Source organism: Terrapene carolina, unplaced genomic scaffold (assembly GCF_002925995.2).
Source record: "Terrapene carolina triunguis isolate 2854851 unplaced genomic scaffold, T_m_triunguis-2.0 Scaffold517, whole genome shotgun sequence".
Lineage (NCBI taxonomy): Eukaryota > Metazoa > Chordata > Testudines > Emydidae > Terrapene > Terrapene triunguis.
In genome coordinates this window covers 3095087-3109086 of record NW_020664868.1, presented here as the reverse complement: position 1 = coordinate 3109086, position 14000 = coordinate 3095087, and the positions used below count along the sequence as shown (strand labels likewise).

Genomic DNA, 14000 nt, shown 5'->3' with positions numbered 1-14000 from the left:
CTCTGTCACTGCATCTGTTTTTATTGGTGTCTGGCTGAGCCCATGCATCTGCTGGCCTGGGGTGTAGGGGGAGGAGGAGCTGGGTGTCAAACATTTGGAATTTAGTACTTCCCTGGGGTTGATATTCAGGCCCTGCCAGCCGAGTCCTGGTGTCTGCTGCCACCTCTTTAATCACTGATATCTGTTTGGATATTTGATAGAATGTGGGCCAAGAGCAGTGCTCAGGGAATCAGGACTTTTAGGTCCTCTTCCTAGCTGCTGGTGACTCACTGCTTGAATTTGGGCAAGTCTCTTCACCTTTCTGTCCCTCCATTTCCCCATCTGTAAAATGGGAATCCTAACACGGACCTGCCTCAAAGGGGGCTGTGAAGCTAAATCAGTGAATGTTTGTGGGTTGCTTGGCAATCAGAGGCTGAATGTGGCGATGACAGTGTGAAGTTTGGTTGTCACTGAAGACCTCTTCTGATGTCCATGCAGGTTTCCCTTGCATAACCCAGAACGACTCCAACAATGGCTCTCTCAGATGAACCAAGAGAAGTGGGTACCCACCAGATACCAGCATTTATGCAGTGAGCACTTTGCTCCGTCGTGTTTCGAATACAGGTGGGGGGTTCGCTATCTAAAGCCTGATGCTGTCCCCACCATCTTTCAACTGTCTGAAAAACCCTTGGTAAGTCTCTGGTCATCAACTGATGTAGGGACTTTCCAGTGTGAACTCAGTGGGGGATACTTGGGAGAGGGTTTTACAAAATAGCTGACTTGGGAGGGAGCGTGGCTGAGTAACTAGTGTAGAGGACTGAGCTCTATTCCTTACTCTGGGAAGGAATTCTCCCCATTTTTTAAGTTGGGGAAACTGAGGCACAGAAGTATGCAGGGACTCAAAGTAAGGGCTTCTGAGCTATATTCCCAACCCTGGGAATGGGGTCTAGTGGCTAGAGCAGGAGGGACTGGAACTCAGCTCCTGGGTTCTATTCTCAACCCTGGGAGTGGGGTCCAGTGCTTAGAACATGGGGGACTCAGGGCTCCTGAGTGCTATTCCCAACTTTGTTACTGACTCTGTGTGACCTTGGAAAAGTCTCTCCCCCTCTCTGTAGCCTAGTTGTCCCATCTGTAAAATAGGAAGAACGATATTGATCGTTTCCTGAGGGGACTGTGAAGCTTTGAGCCCCTTGGGGCCAGCTTAAAGCACCCTGTTTATTACTTGTGCGAATCTGGCAAGATGATCAGAAACCGGCCTAGTCACTGCCAGGTGGCCTGCCTATACCTGCTCGCTGGTTCAGCAGGCTATTGACAGGCTGTCACTCCCAGAGCAAACAGCTTGAGAGTAAACAGCTCTGTCATGTGACTTAACGAAGGCTAACAGCAATGGAGGAAATAATTGCCTAATTGGAACATAGGAGGGGGAGGGGAGGAGCATGTGGAGCTGTCTGACTGTGCATGCTTGTGCGAGGTGTTGGAGAGGGGGCTGGATTGATGACTCAGGGACCCCAGAGGCAGGCCTTTGACAGCGCTTTAAATCTGGGCAGTCCCTGCAAAGCCCGGGGAATGGGGCCTGAGAATCAGGCCTGTTGGAAAACCTAAAGCCACTTTGCTCTGTTCTGGAGGGCAGAGGGGCCCGAAAGTGAGCAGAAACAGTTGCTTGAGCCGCCTTCTTGTGTCAGAGGCCTCCCCAGCTGGCATAGAACTGTAAGGGCCTCTGTAAGGGCCCTGCTTGTAACACCTGGCATGGGGGTAGATCAGGGCACGGCCAGAGCACACAGCAATGTGTGTGTGTGTGGGGGGGGGGATGTCAGGGGGGCAGCCAGAGTTCACTGTGCTGTGTCCATCCTCTGCTCCCCAGGGCCCATAAAAAAGGGAACTTATAGCCACCTCTTCCTCCTGCCCCAAGCAGGGCAGGTAATTGGGCCCCCTCACCTCTGCATTGTGCTTCAGAGGCAAATACATGTTGTTTCTTTGGTGGCTTGCAGAAAAGGGAGAATCCTGCCAGGCCCCCATGCGAAACACAGGCCAAGAAGCTAATTGTTGAGAACAGCATGGACAGGACCTCGCAGGGGCCACAAGCCGTGGCCGCCCACCCCGCTCCGGACACGCTGGAAGCTCTCGCCATAGCTATCGACCCGGGTCTGTCCTCGGCCCCGATCTATGTGGAAGCCCAGCCCTCTGTCTCGGATCTGGACCTCCATGCCCTCTCCTCCCCTCTGGTCGGGGCGGTGAACCTGATGCCTCTCGTTCAGATCGTGGAGCCGCTCAACGCTGTGGCGCTGGCCGTGGCCTCGCCTACGGAGGGCGTAGAGTCCATCCCCATCCATCTCCCAGGCCAGCCGTTCCCTCCTGCCATGGACCAGCGTATGGATTTCTCCGTCGAGGCCTCTCCGGACTCTTTCGTGGCGGACGTGCCCGAGCAGTTTGCCACAGAGATCATGGTCTCTTGTGAGGACGCTGCTGTGGTGGACCAGCCCGAGGCCACCTTTGCTGCTGATCAGCCGCATACCCTGGTGGCCACGGTGGACCCACAGGAGATTACGGACCAGGGCACCCTCTTCATTGAGAATGTCTCCATCCAGCCCCTTCTGGAAACCGACCCCTCCACCGCAGCTGTCCTCAGCTCCCTGCAGGTGTCGACCACCCAGATGGTGGCGTATTTTGAGACCATCCCCACCGCGCCGGTGGTGTCCTCCGGCGCCATGGGGCCGCTGACGTCCAGTGCGTCGCCTCCCGAGACCGTGTTGTCCTCCGCCTTGACGGTGCCCATTGTCTCCACGGTGCCCATAGTGTCGAACTATGCTGCCGGCTCCCTGGAGGATGACGACTCCTCCTCCACCATCGAGGTGGAGCTCTGTGCCGAAACCCTGGAGGAGCAGCTCGAGGAGCACCGCTACCACAAGAACGAACTGACCACCCAGCAGCTGGTCAGCCTGGTGATGGGGCTGCAGAAGAAGGTCAAGGTGCTGCAGCAGCGACACCGGCGTCACTGCACCAAACTGGAAGCCATGGAGGGCGTGGTGGAGCAGTTGAGGAAGGAGAGCCTGGTGTCGGATGAGAAGCTCAAGCTGCTGGAGATGGTAGGTTGGGCGTGTCTAAGCTCTGTCTGGCTGTTGAAGCCTGCCGGGTCCCTCACCACCAGTTGCCCTTAGCATGAGGGGGTCTTGTCTGTCCCTGTTGTGGGTCGGCTTCCTGAAACTACCAGCCTCTGGGAGCACAAGCACTGGCTTCCAGGCCTCTGCAGGCCCCAGTCTCTCTGTACAGGTAAGCGATAGGCACATGCCCCCCGCCAAGTCCTTGCCGCATGCCTAGCCCTGTTCCGCTGAACACTGACAGAACTTGTACCTCTGTTGTTCCCAAAGGAACAGTACACTCCAGCTTGTAAGATTCAACTCTGGGTCACCACACCCACCCACCAACACCACTTAGGTATCTATATCGTGAAAACAAGAACAGGTTCAGCTGGAGACGGTTACTCATAGAACATCAGGGTTGGAAGGGACCTTAGGAGGTCATCTAGTCCAACCCCCTGCTCAAAGCAGGACCACTACCCAGACAGATTTTTGCCCCAGATCCCTAAATGGTCCCCTCAAGGATTGAACTCGCAGCCCTGGGTTTATCAGGCCAATGCTCAAACCACTGAGCTATCCCTCCCCATTGTTACATATGAAACAAAATCATAACACGCTTTCTAGAGCTGATATTTAATTAACACAAGACCTTCCCATATCTCCTCCAACAGGGGTTCTCAACCTTCTTCTTTACGAGGCCCCCACAACATGCTATAAAAACTCCATAGTCCAGCTGTTCCACAACAGCTGTTTTTCTGCATATAAAAGCCAGGGCCAATGTTAGGGGGTAGCAAGGAGGACAATTGCCCAGGGCCCCCACAAAGCTAAGTTGATCAGGCTTTGGCTTCAGCCCTGGGTGGTAGGACTTGAGGACGCGGTCTGCAGTCCCGCATTGCAGGACTTCGGCTTTCTGCCCTGGGCCCTGGCGAGTCTAATGCCAGCCGTGCTTGGTGGACCCCCTGAAACCTGCCTGTGGCACCCCAGGGGGACCCGGAGCCCTAGTTGAGAATTCCTGTCCTACAAGATCGCCTACCCCAAGTCCTTTCCCCAGCATTTTCAGCCAGTAGGGTTGAGCCTCCTTCTCATAAAATCAAGCCCACTGACAGCTTGTTCTTACAGATTGAAGGAATAATGGCGGTTCACAGGCACCCCCTAGAAATAGTCCTCCAAACCATTGTTTGGTGTGCTGCTTTCTCTTTGATGTCACATCCCTCCATTAGTATTCGACAAGCCAGACCAGAGAGAGGAATGTTTCTTAGCTCCTGTCTGGTGGAACTAAGGCAGGTCACCTTATACATTGCTTTAAGAACATAATTTTTCTGCAGAAACATAACTCCTCAAATATCCCCTGTACATCCATCTTGCAGTGATCAAGAGGACCAGTATGTGACACACTTTCAGTAGACCCTGAAATGGACCTTTTAGTGAACTAGAATGTAAATACCAGACTCCGGGGATCCCTGTAACCCTTATACCCTCTGTCAGTTGGCACCATAAGGTCCCTGGGTCATGCATGTATGCATACATGGGGGTGATTTGCAGTTTGTGTGGATGTACCTGTGCTAGTTGCACTTCAGAAGTCAGGATGTGGCACTGTGGGTAGCTGGAGTACGTCTCCAAGACAAAGCCCTGGCTGCAGTGTAGACATAGCTGTAGGTATTGTCATGGTGGTATCTCTGCACTTCACAATCTTTAAAATCCTGTGGGGCAGGGCTCTTATCCCTCTTGTACAGATGTGGAACTGAGGCTCTGAGAGGCTAAGTGATTTGCCCGAGTTGTCACAGGAAGCCTGTGGCGGAGCCGGGAATTGAACTTAGGTCTCCCAAGCCCTAAGCTAGTGCTCTAGTCACCAGAACACCCTTCTGTTTTACCGAGTGTCTATGCCCCATAGAGAATGCAGATACGGGCCTTTAGCTCGAGCAGTAGCAACTCCTGCAGTTAGAGCTAGGGGGTCTCATGTTTGATACCACAAACAGCCTGAGCAGGATGCTATGAGTGCCTTGTGTGGGGATACAAGGGGTGGGATTTTTTCCTGCTTTGGTGGGTGGGGGACAGACTGTATAGCCTATTATTCCCTACTCTATACCATATGTGGGGCCAAATTCATCCAGCTGGCTTCACTCTGCTCTGTGGAACAGGTCCAGCCTAGTATGCTGTCCTGAGGACTGGATGGCCCAGTGTCTTGTTGGGTGCCTGTTCCTAACGGTGGTGTTGCTGCTATGGGAATCAAGGCTACAACAACCGTTGGAAAGTTGTTCCCATCTGCCAGCCTGTCTGGCTGTCCCTGTGTGAGGAGAAGCGGGGGAGAGGTCTTTTGCAGCGAGTCTGTGTGTCAAGCCGAACCACCAACTCCCACGTCGTCTTAGTCCAGAATCCATCGGGCCCTTGGGACCAAGCACCCTCTCTTCCCTGCTGGGGTGATGATGGAGGCACCTTGGTAGGAGGAGCCGTGACACTTTTCAGCATTACCCAGGATGACTGGGGTTAATACCACCACCTGCTTACAGCGGGAGGACACCCTGTCTGTGCCATAGCAGGGGAAACTCTCCCCAGCCACCGGCTGCTGGCAACACAGGTGCACTGCTTTGGGCTCCAGGAGCCCGCTCTTTCCCAATGCAGGCGAGCAGTTTACACACCCTGCTTTGTTACATGCGAGTGCCCAGGCCCCTATCTTCTGGATGCCTGCAGTGTGCGCCAACCTGCTGCTTGTGGAAGCAGTGCACCCCAGTTCACCAGCTTCTCAGTTCAGCGCTCTCCTTACACATGTGCTACAATAAAAAAAAGTCGGGAATCGACCAGTCAGTATCTTGCTAATGGGGGTGTAGTTGGTGAAATGGTCAGATCTTGCTGGGGGTGGGGGCGAGGAGACTCAAAGCTTGTGACTTAACTCTCATTGACTTCAGTGAGGGCAGGATCTGGCCTTGAGTTCATCCCCATTTGGAAGCAAAGGAGCTTTCCTAATGGAGCTGCTGCAGCCCTGGTAATACTCCCCCTGCTGGACACTCGGGTTGTTTGAGTCCTACCACCCTGGGCTCTGTCTTCTTTAAGCTTCCAGACTGGGTGGTCCCCGACCCTGTCTTTCCTTTGCTTCTCTGGCACACTCCTTGGGCACAGGCAGAAATGGCACCCCATGGTCCAGCTGCCCTAGGCCCCGCAAGAACAGTGCTGACCCCTCGCAAGGCACACCCCCGTTGCTCAAGCCCACCCTCTCCCAGAGCGCCAACCTGGTGGCCTCTCTGCTGTTGAACTCCTTGGGGACATGTGACCGTTGACGTGCACCATACAGAGGCTTTGCAAATAGGGATTCTAAAACAATCACTCTCTCCTTGAGACGGCCCAAGAAATACACAGATCCGGACAAAACACGCGCACCTCCACGCATTCCCTGCATCAGTTTCCTCACCTCTCTGAAACGTTCTTTGGACTTAGATCAGAGTAGAAAAGTAAGTGGCGCCTTTTATTAACTTCTGGGGCAGGGACATGAGACACCATAAAAACCAGGTGTCCGGGTCCCTCCTCCTGCAACTCACGGCTTCTCTTCTGACCGCTAGTCTTACTCTCTTTCCTCTCCAGCAAGCTGCTCTGACCTTGAGCAGTGCTGCACTCAGAAAAGCTGTCCTCTGCTATGAAAGTATGGCCCTTTTCCCCCTCTCTATAGTCTGAGTTCATGTGGCTTAGCGATAACATCCGGCTTCTTTGTTTCTCCCCTTCTGGGAAATTCCAGTGCTCCAAACCCAAGGCCCCCGCAGAGTGCTGGAGACAGCCAGTCCTCCTAGCTTCAGCCAGCGCCTGGTCCTGAGGCGCGCTCCCATTTGAATGAGAGCCAGGACTCTCCGTTGTCCCTGGTCTGGAAGAGATGTGCTATAGCTCTGAGAGTTGAGGGTGGATCCCACATACACTGAGACATTCAGTGATACATCAGTTTCATAAAACCAACCAATACATAGCTGCCTCGCCCTCCTCGGAGCCAGCACTAGCAGAACGGCACGATGGCCCAGTGGTTAGGGTGCCAGCATGGGATATGGGAGACCCAAGGTCAATTCTCTGTGCTGCTACAGACCCCCTGTATGACCTGGTGCAAGTCACTTAGCCTCACAGGGGTCTTGTGGGGGGAAAGACACTAAAGCGTGGGAGTTGCTCAGATACTATGGTGAGGGGCACTGTAGAAGTACCATAGATAATCAATCTGACAACGTTCACAGCTCTGTATTTTCCCCCCACCCCGTGAGAGGCTGTTAATACCTTGTGCCGTGGAGATAGGCCCCTACTGCAAACCTAAGGAAGAGGGTCTGTCCATTGACTAGTGCCATAACCCTCCATGCCTAATAATCTTTTGCGGGAGTGGCTTGCGTCTGTCCTTAAGTGCCACATTAGCTATGGTGTTGGGTTCTTTGTTAGCACATCTGTTCCGAGGTCTGTTCAGTCAGCCGCTGGGCTCGGATGCAACAAGATTCACACACAGCTCTTGTTTTAGGAGGGTTTTAATTGTTAACTTTGAACTTTCCCTTCCTCCTTAATTGGAATTCACTCAGCCGGTTTATTGTTCTTGATCATTTTAATTGAACTGGATAAATGCGTGTGGATGGAATGTATCTTCCCCCTCTCCCCCCCCCCCCCCGGTCCTCTTCAGATCGCAGCTTGAAATTGGATCTTTTCCCGCCGCTCGCTCATGCTGGCCTTGCAACCAGAGGCTTTGATTTAATTTATTGCCTAGACAGTATTGTGGGGGTGGGAAGTTGAGGGCCTGGCAGAGTTGTCTCTGTTAGGATGAGAAATTGATGATACGAGTCAGGTAGACTTATGATGTCATCTTGTCTATATACAGCCATCTCTACAAAACAGGCATCTTCCTTGTTCATAAATCTTCAAGTCTGTCCCTCCAGAGCAGTCTGTCCCCAAGAAACTTCATCTCTCTGCTTCCTATCAGGGTCACACCCACAGTTCCTTCCCCTGGCTCTCTTGCCTAGCCTCTGGGTCTGCAGCCAGGGCCATTCCTCAGTTTACATGGCATAGCTCTGATACGCCATGCAGCCTGTTTCCTTGGGCAGTCAGTCTTCTTTGTCTGCAGCTGCCATCACTACATCAAGTGGCTTGATTGCTCCTTTTGTTTAGCCTAAAAGAGTGCTTGGCCACACCCACTGGCTATAGTGATGCCTGTGATTGTGTTTGGATCCAGGATTTGCTTGCTGGCAGCCTTTAGCCCTTTCAGCATGACAGTGTCTTTATACCTCCACTCTTTCCTGTAGCATTTTGGAATGGGGGTATGGGAGAGGCAGCTGAAGCAAAATTATGTTGCATGAAACATGGTCTGCTTTACCCAGGCCAGACTCAGATAATGTGGTAGTCCCTTCTAACCTTAAAAAAAACAACAAAAACTACTGTCTGTGGACCTGAGGGTTTTTCTACCTGGGGAAACTGACCAGAATAGCTTCCCATATGGATACTCTTATTCCAGAATAGCTCTAGGACTTGAAATCCATACCCTGCCTTGTTCCGGAATGACTTTGCATGTTGATGAGCCCTAAAATAGCTTGGGTGGGGTCTGAATGGCTTGTGGGCTTGACTAGGGGAGAGGCAGCATCTTTCACTTCTAGGTCATCGGTTCAAGGGGAGGATTCCGACCTCTGCCTGCAGTTCCCATCACTTACCAGGCCTTTTCCCAGCAGCCTAGGCAGAGAGGCCAAGGAATGCACAGGCCACTGAGACTGAACTCCTCTGTCGCCCCCTATCTCTGTGATCTGCAGGACCCTCTCTCGGGCTGAGAGGGGAGAGTTCAGCCCCCGGGGTCGAATCAGCCCTTGGCTTCTCTGCTGAGGCTGCCGACGAGGGGCCTAAGTGCACCTCAGTCTCCTGCACCCTTGTTCGATAGCAACCAAACTTGTTTTATCCAGGGGCCACCAAACCGCTGTCAGACGGGAACGACTCGTTTGCTGTTCCCTGGGGCTGGATCTAAGGAGCAATCTGGAGCTAGAGTCAGAGAGCCTAAGGCCAGAAGGGTCCACCAGACCATCTAGACTTATCCGCTGTATCTCACAGGCTACCATCAGCACCTGCATGCTTAACTCAGCCACTGAAATTAGACCAAGTATTACAGCTTGCAGGAGACTGACCTATCATGTGCCGCAGGCAGCGAATAGGATGGACCGAGGGGCCCCAGGGCCCAGCAGTGACAGGGGAATGATGAAGGGAGATAGACCCAGATCATCCTGCCAAGTGACCCCCCCCTCCCACGCTGGCGAAAAACCCCTGAGGTCCCCGCCAATGTGACCTGGAGGGGGAAATTCCTTCTCAACCCCACATATAGCGACCAGTTCGACCCTGAGCAGCAAGAACCAGCCAGCCAAACACCAGAGGATACGTCTACACTGCAAGGCAAAAACGCACGGCACCGAGGCTTGGAGCCCAGGTCAGTTGACTTGAGCTGCAGGGCTAAAAATGGCAGTGTAGATGCTCGGTCTGGAGCCCAGGCTCCGAGACCCACCACTCGCCGGGTTTGAGTCTGGGCTCCAGCCCGAGCCGGGCCGTCTACACTGCAGTTTTGAGCGCCGCAAGCTGAGCCGAGAGCTCTCTCGCAGCGCTGGTGGCGCGACTACACTCGCGCTTCACAGCGCTGTGAATTCCCGAGTGTAGCCAAGGCCAGAGAGAGCACATGGTCAGTGCCACCTCTGAGCCCTGGCCCCTCCCGTCCTTTAAGCAGCCCTGCCCGAAAACCTCTCCAGGCAAAATCTTTAACCTCCCGTCTTGCTCTCCCCCAGGCGTGCCTGCAGTCCAGCGCGGTGATGCCAGAAAGCGGCAGCACGGTTGCCATCATCTGCCAGGAGGAAGACCGGGCTCTAGTGTACGCCGTTCCCCAGCTCCCAGAGGAAGGGAATGAGACAATCATCCACGTGGAAGAGCAGTAACCAAGAGACCCGTGCTCTAGAGCCCTCCGCTCCCTGCTTCACTGAGCTGCACGTTCAGGGATCACCCAGGTCCTTCTCTCCCCAGCGACAGGAGCAGCGATTCCCGTGCTGCTGGCGATGATGCGGCAGCTGCGTATTCAATGGCCTTCATGCTATGGCACTTTATTTGGGTGGGGAGTGGAGAGGTGGGTTTGTTTCGAGTTGGAATGATTGTTTATAAAGGGTCTTCTCACGGGGGGATCGAGTTACTGGCTTGTCCATGTATCCACCTCCCCAAGCATCTGAGCTGCGGGGTCCTGCTGTCAGCGGGTTAATAACCACCGATTAAAAGCTGTATTTACTCGTGTACTTGCTCTGCCTGCTTGAGTGACAACAAAAATGAGCAGGGTGTGTATAAGCCAAGCCAAGCCAAGCCAACTCACCCCTTCCTAAGCTCCTGAAAACTCCTGTCAGCTTTGCTGCTGGCCCTGAGTTTTCTGCCTCTCTGGCACTGTTGGGGCAGTTAACCTAATTGTTCCTCTGGGTCATCCTGTGTATAAGCCCTCCCCCGCTGATGCCTTGGAAGCCTAGCACAAATTTCTTGGCCTGCGCACAAGTATCTGTGCGGATGGGAAATGGACCGAGCAGACTGAACCAGCAAAGCCGGGCTGGAAATCTTGGGGATAGCAGTGCTTGCCCGAGATCTGGGCTGCAGAGGTCCTGGAGGGATGTGTGACTGTGTATCAGTTAACACTGACCAGCTGCGTTGTCACGCAAAACGCTGTCGTTACAAGGCTCACCGTCCATCCCCGGGGTCCCATGCATCCTGGGTGTGCGCAGTTTGCCGTGATATTTAAACGGCTTGTTCTAGGCAGTAGGGCCAACCCCAAATGTTCAAAAAATCATGAGCTTGGCTTTAAAGTCATGAGATGATGTAAACATAATGGCTTTGGTGTTCTTTTTATTTGCTGTCTGCTTTTTGAGCCTTTAGGGTGCCATGGGGTCACATCTGGAAGCTTTCTCCACAGCCAGGAGGGCTAAAAACTTACTTTTTCTTTAAGAATGAAGGCTGCAATCATCACATCTCCAGGAGTTGGGGCTTTAAGGAAAACAATAATTATCATGAGACTCATAACAAAATCATGAGAGTTGGCAACACTGTGTAGGAGGCTTGTAATGCTGTAGGCTTAGCAGGCCAGTCACTTCAGGGAACATGGACATGTGCACTAGCTCAGGGGGGAGGTTTGGGGCTGCCAGGAGCTGGGGTCATCAGAAAGCTGATAAAGGATTTGGCAGAGGGGTTGGGCATCTGGGATTTTTTTTATTTTTTTTTTTTTGGAGGGGGGGGTGGGAAGAAAGGGGGGGGGGTGTCTCCTGACTCTTGCTTTTTTCTGAGCCCAGTCCATGAATGTTTAGAGCCTGACCCATGACTCCAATGGGGGCTTTTGTGCTGGGTACCCTACCATTGCAGCCAGCTCTCGTCTACAGCTTCCCGCTGTCGGGTTCCCTGTTTGGAAAACACTGCAATTAAGCAATTCTGCTGCTGTTGAGGATGTTGGCAAAGCTCCTACCGGCTTGAGTGGGTGCAGGATTGGTCCCTGAATTGCAAAGTTATCAGTAGAGGAAAAAGCTTCATTAGATCTAAGGATAAGTCATCCTCCAAAGGTTTTAAGCAAGGCTCCCAACCCACCATCATGTTGTCCCATTGGCTTTCCCTGACTAGCTTTTACTTGATTCTTTCCTGAGGGTGTGAATAAATTCTCTTCCACTTTATTTTTTTATTTAAGTTTATTTTTAATACGATTGTTTGCAAATGAAACAGCTGGAATCAAAGGTTGACTGGCAGCGCCACGATTGTAGATCCTGTTGAATGTGTTGAGGGGAGGGACGGGGACCTCATCGTGTTTAAATCTTGATTTGTCTCTCCACTGGAGAGATTGTGTTTGTACCTGGTTAAAAAATGCTTTAATAAAAATGAATGATGATGACAAAGAAGTGGAGGTTTCCACAGTGAAAAATTCTTCCCTGGAGCATGTCCTTCCAGCCTTTTGGGTGTATTAAAATCAGGGGTCTGATTTATTTATTTTCCCCCCCTCACTCTCTCTCAGTGTAAACCAGGAATAACTCCACTGCTGTCAGCGTGTGGAGCTGGGGCACCGGTCCTGGGTCCGCATGACATCTGTACTGGAGCAGGGTGCCTGAGGGCACGTTTGCGCTGCGGTTTGGAGCCTGCCAGCCTGGCTTGACTGACTTGGGCTGGTGAGGCTTGCTCTGTTTTTTTTCAAAAAGGGCCGTGTAGACAATGCTCTGAAGTTGCATCTTGGGCTGGAGATCACATCTTCAAAGCGTTCCTGCTACCCTGAGTCTGGCAGATTTGAGCTAGCGGATTTGGGCTGGGGGGCATCGCTGCTGCAGGCTCCAATATGCAGTGTAGACACACCATGAACCACTGGGCAATCCAGCCCCTCTAGGCACCTATGGATGGCTAAGTCTCCTGCAGCAAACTCCCTGCTTCTTCCCTTCTGTTTTTTATTTGGGCTAACGCCATTCCCTGCCAAAAGAACGTTCCCTAAAGCCCATTATAAATCACACCCTGAGGTCAGGTGTGTCCCGGACGTTTGAAAGTTGAGCTCCCCGTAAGGAAAACAATCCTACCCACAAGCGTCTCGGTCACAGCTAGTCCTTCATGTGTCTCCTTGCCTCCCCGCCTGCTCTCTACAAAATGCTGTGGTGGATCTTAATTTGAGCCCGCCTCTCCTTTCTGACCTGCGTTAATGAGCAGGGGAATGGTTAATAATTAAGGGAGGCCTCGTGGATAATGCACTGGCTTGGGTCTCAGGAGATGTTGGTTGGATTCCTGTCTCTGCTCACTGAGTGAGCTTGGGTAAACCACCCCCCCTTCTCTGTGCTTCAGTTTGGGGATGATGATACCTACCTCCTTTGTAAATCTCCTTGGGATCTACTGATAAGAAGTACCATATGAGAGCTAACAATGGGGACATTTGGGCTTTGCCTTCACCAAGGAAAGTAGCTGAGTTTAGGGCTGGCTTTGCTAAAGTGCCAGCTAAGCCTGACTTAAATGTGTCCACTTTTCTGAGTCAGGATAAAGCCTTGAAAACATAATTGGCTTAGCAGCCGTCGCAATCAGTGAGGCAGTCTCCACATCAGAGCTGCTGTTACAGGCTCTCTGCAAACTCAGGCAGGCTCTTCTGAATTGGTAACACTCGGGGCAACTCTCCCCTCTCAGATTGACCTTAGTACTGGTCTACACTTAAAAATTAGGTCAACCTAGCTACGTCACTCGGCTGTGAAAAATCGCCTGTCCTGAGTGCTGTAACCTAACCCCAGAGTGGGCACGGCTAGGTCAATGGAAGAATTCTAGCTACCGCCTCTTGGAGAGGTGGATTAGCAACATCAATAGAAACCCCACTTCTGTCAATGTGGGAAGCATCTACACTATGGCACTACAGCAACAACAGTTACCCTCTCTCCACCAGTATGTCAGGCTCTCTGCAAACTCAGGGAGACTCTGCATCAATCCCACTCTTCACATTTTGAAGATTTCCTTTGTAAGCGTAACAGCCAACGTCGTATTTTTTCCGTTTATACAAAAGCTTTGGCTCTGAGGTACAATTGGGAGGTCTGGCTACACCTCCTGCCCCAATTAGTTGTTCAAAGGCACATCCCATTCTTTGTGAAACCTGGTCCTAACGGGAACACAGCCCTAGCTCTGAGCTGTTAGTGTGGTGCTGCTAGGTTTTTCCAGCACACAGCGGCAGGGCGCAGCATTGCCCTTCTGCAGTATGCGCTCCCCCAAGAGCTGCGTATGTGCAAATTGATCCTCGCGTTGCAGAAGGTCTGCGTGGAAAACCTAACCCCAGAACAATCGGATGCTTGACTAGCATCCACTGTACGTGCTTTAAACATAAATCTCCCAGGGGCATTGCAGCTTCCAAGGCACCAACCTCCATTTTGTCCAGCATGTGTGGAAGGAGATCGGCTGATGGGGGGATGGAGTTTTATAGCTGCTTTTAAGGTGATTTGTAGTAATGGACGCTCGGTTTTC

General features: G+C 52.3%; 1 protein-coding gene across 1 annotated transcript; it reads left to right on the top strand.

Annotated features, from left to right (window-relative positions):
• Positions 1–115: 115 nt before the first annotated feature.
• THAP8 (THAP domain containing 8) lies at positions 116–10956 on the top strand. Its single transcript, XM_026658894.1, has 3 exons — positions 116–670; positions 1968–3062; positions 9809–10956. Exons 1-3 carry the CDS (start codon positions 524–526, stop codon positions 9953–9955), a joined length of 1389 nt encoding a protein of 462 aa, XP_026514679.1. The 5' UTR covers positions 116–523; the 3' UTR covers positions 9956–10956.
• Positions 10957–14000: the final 3044 nt, after the last annotated feature.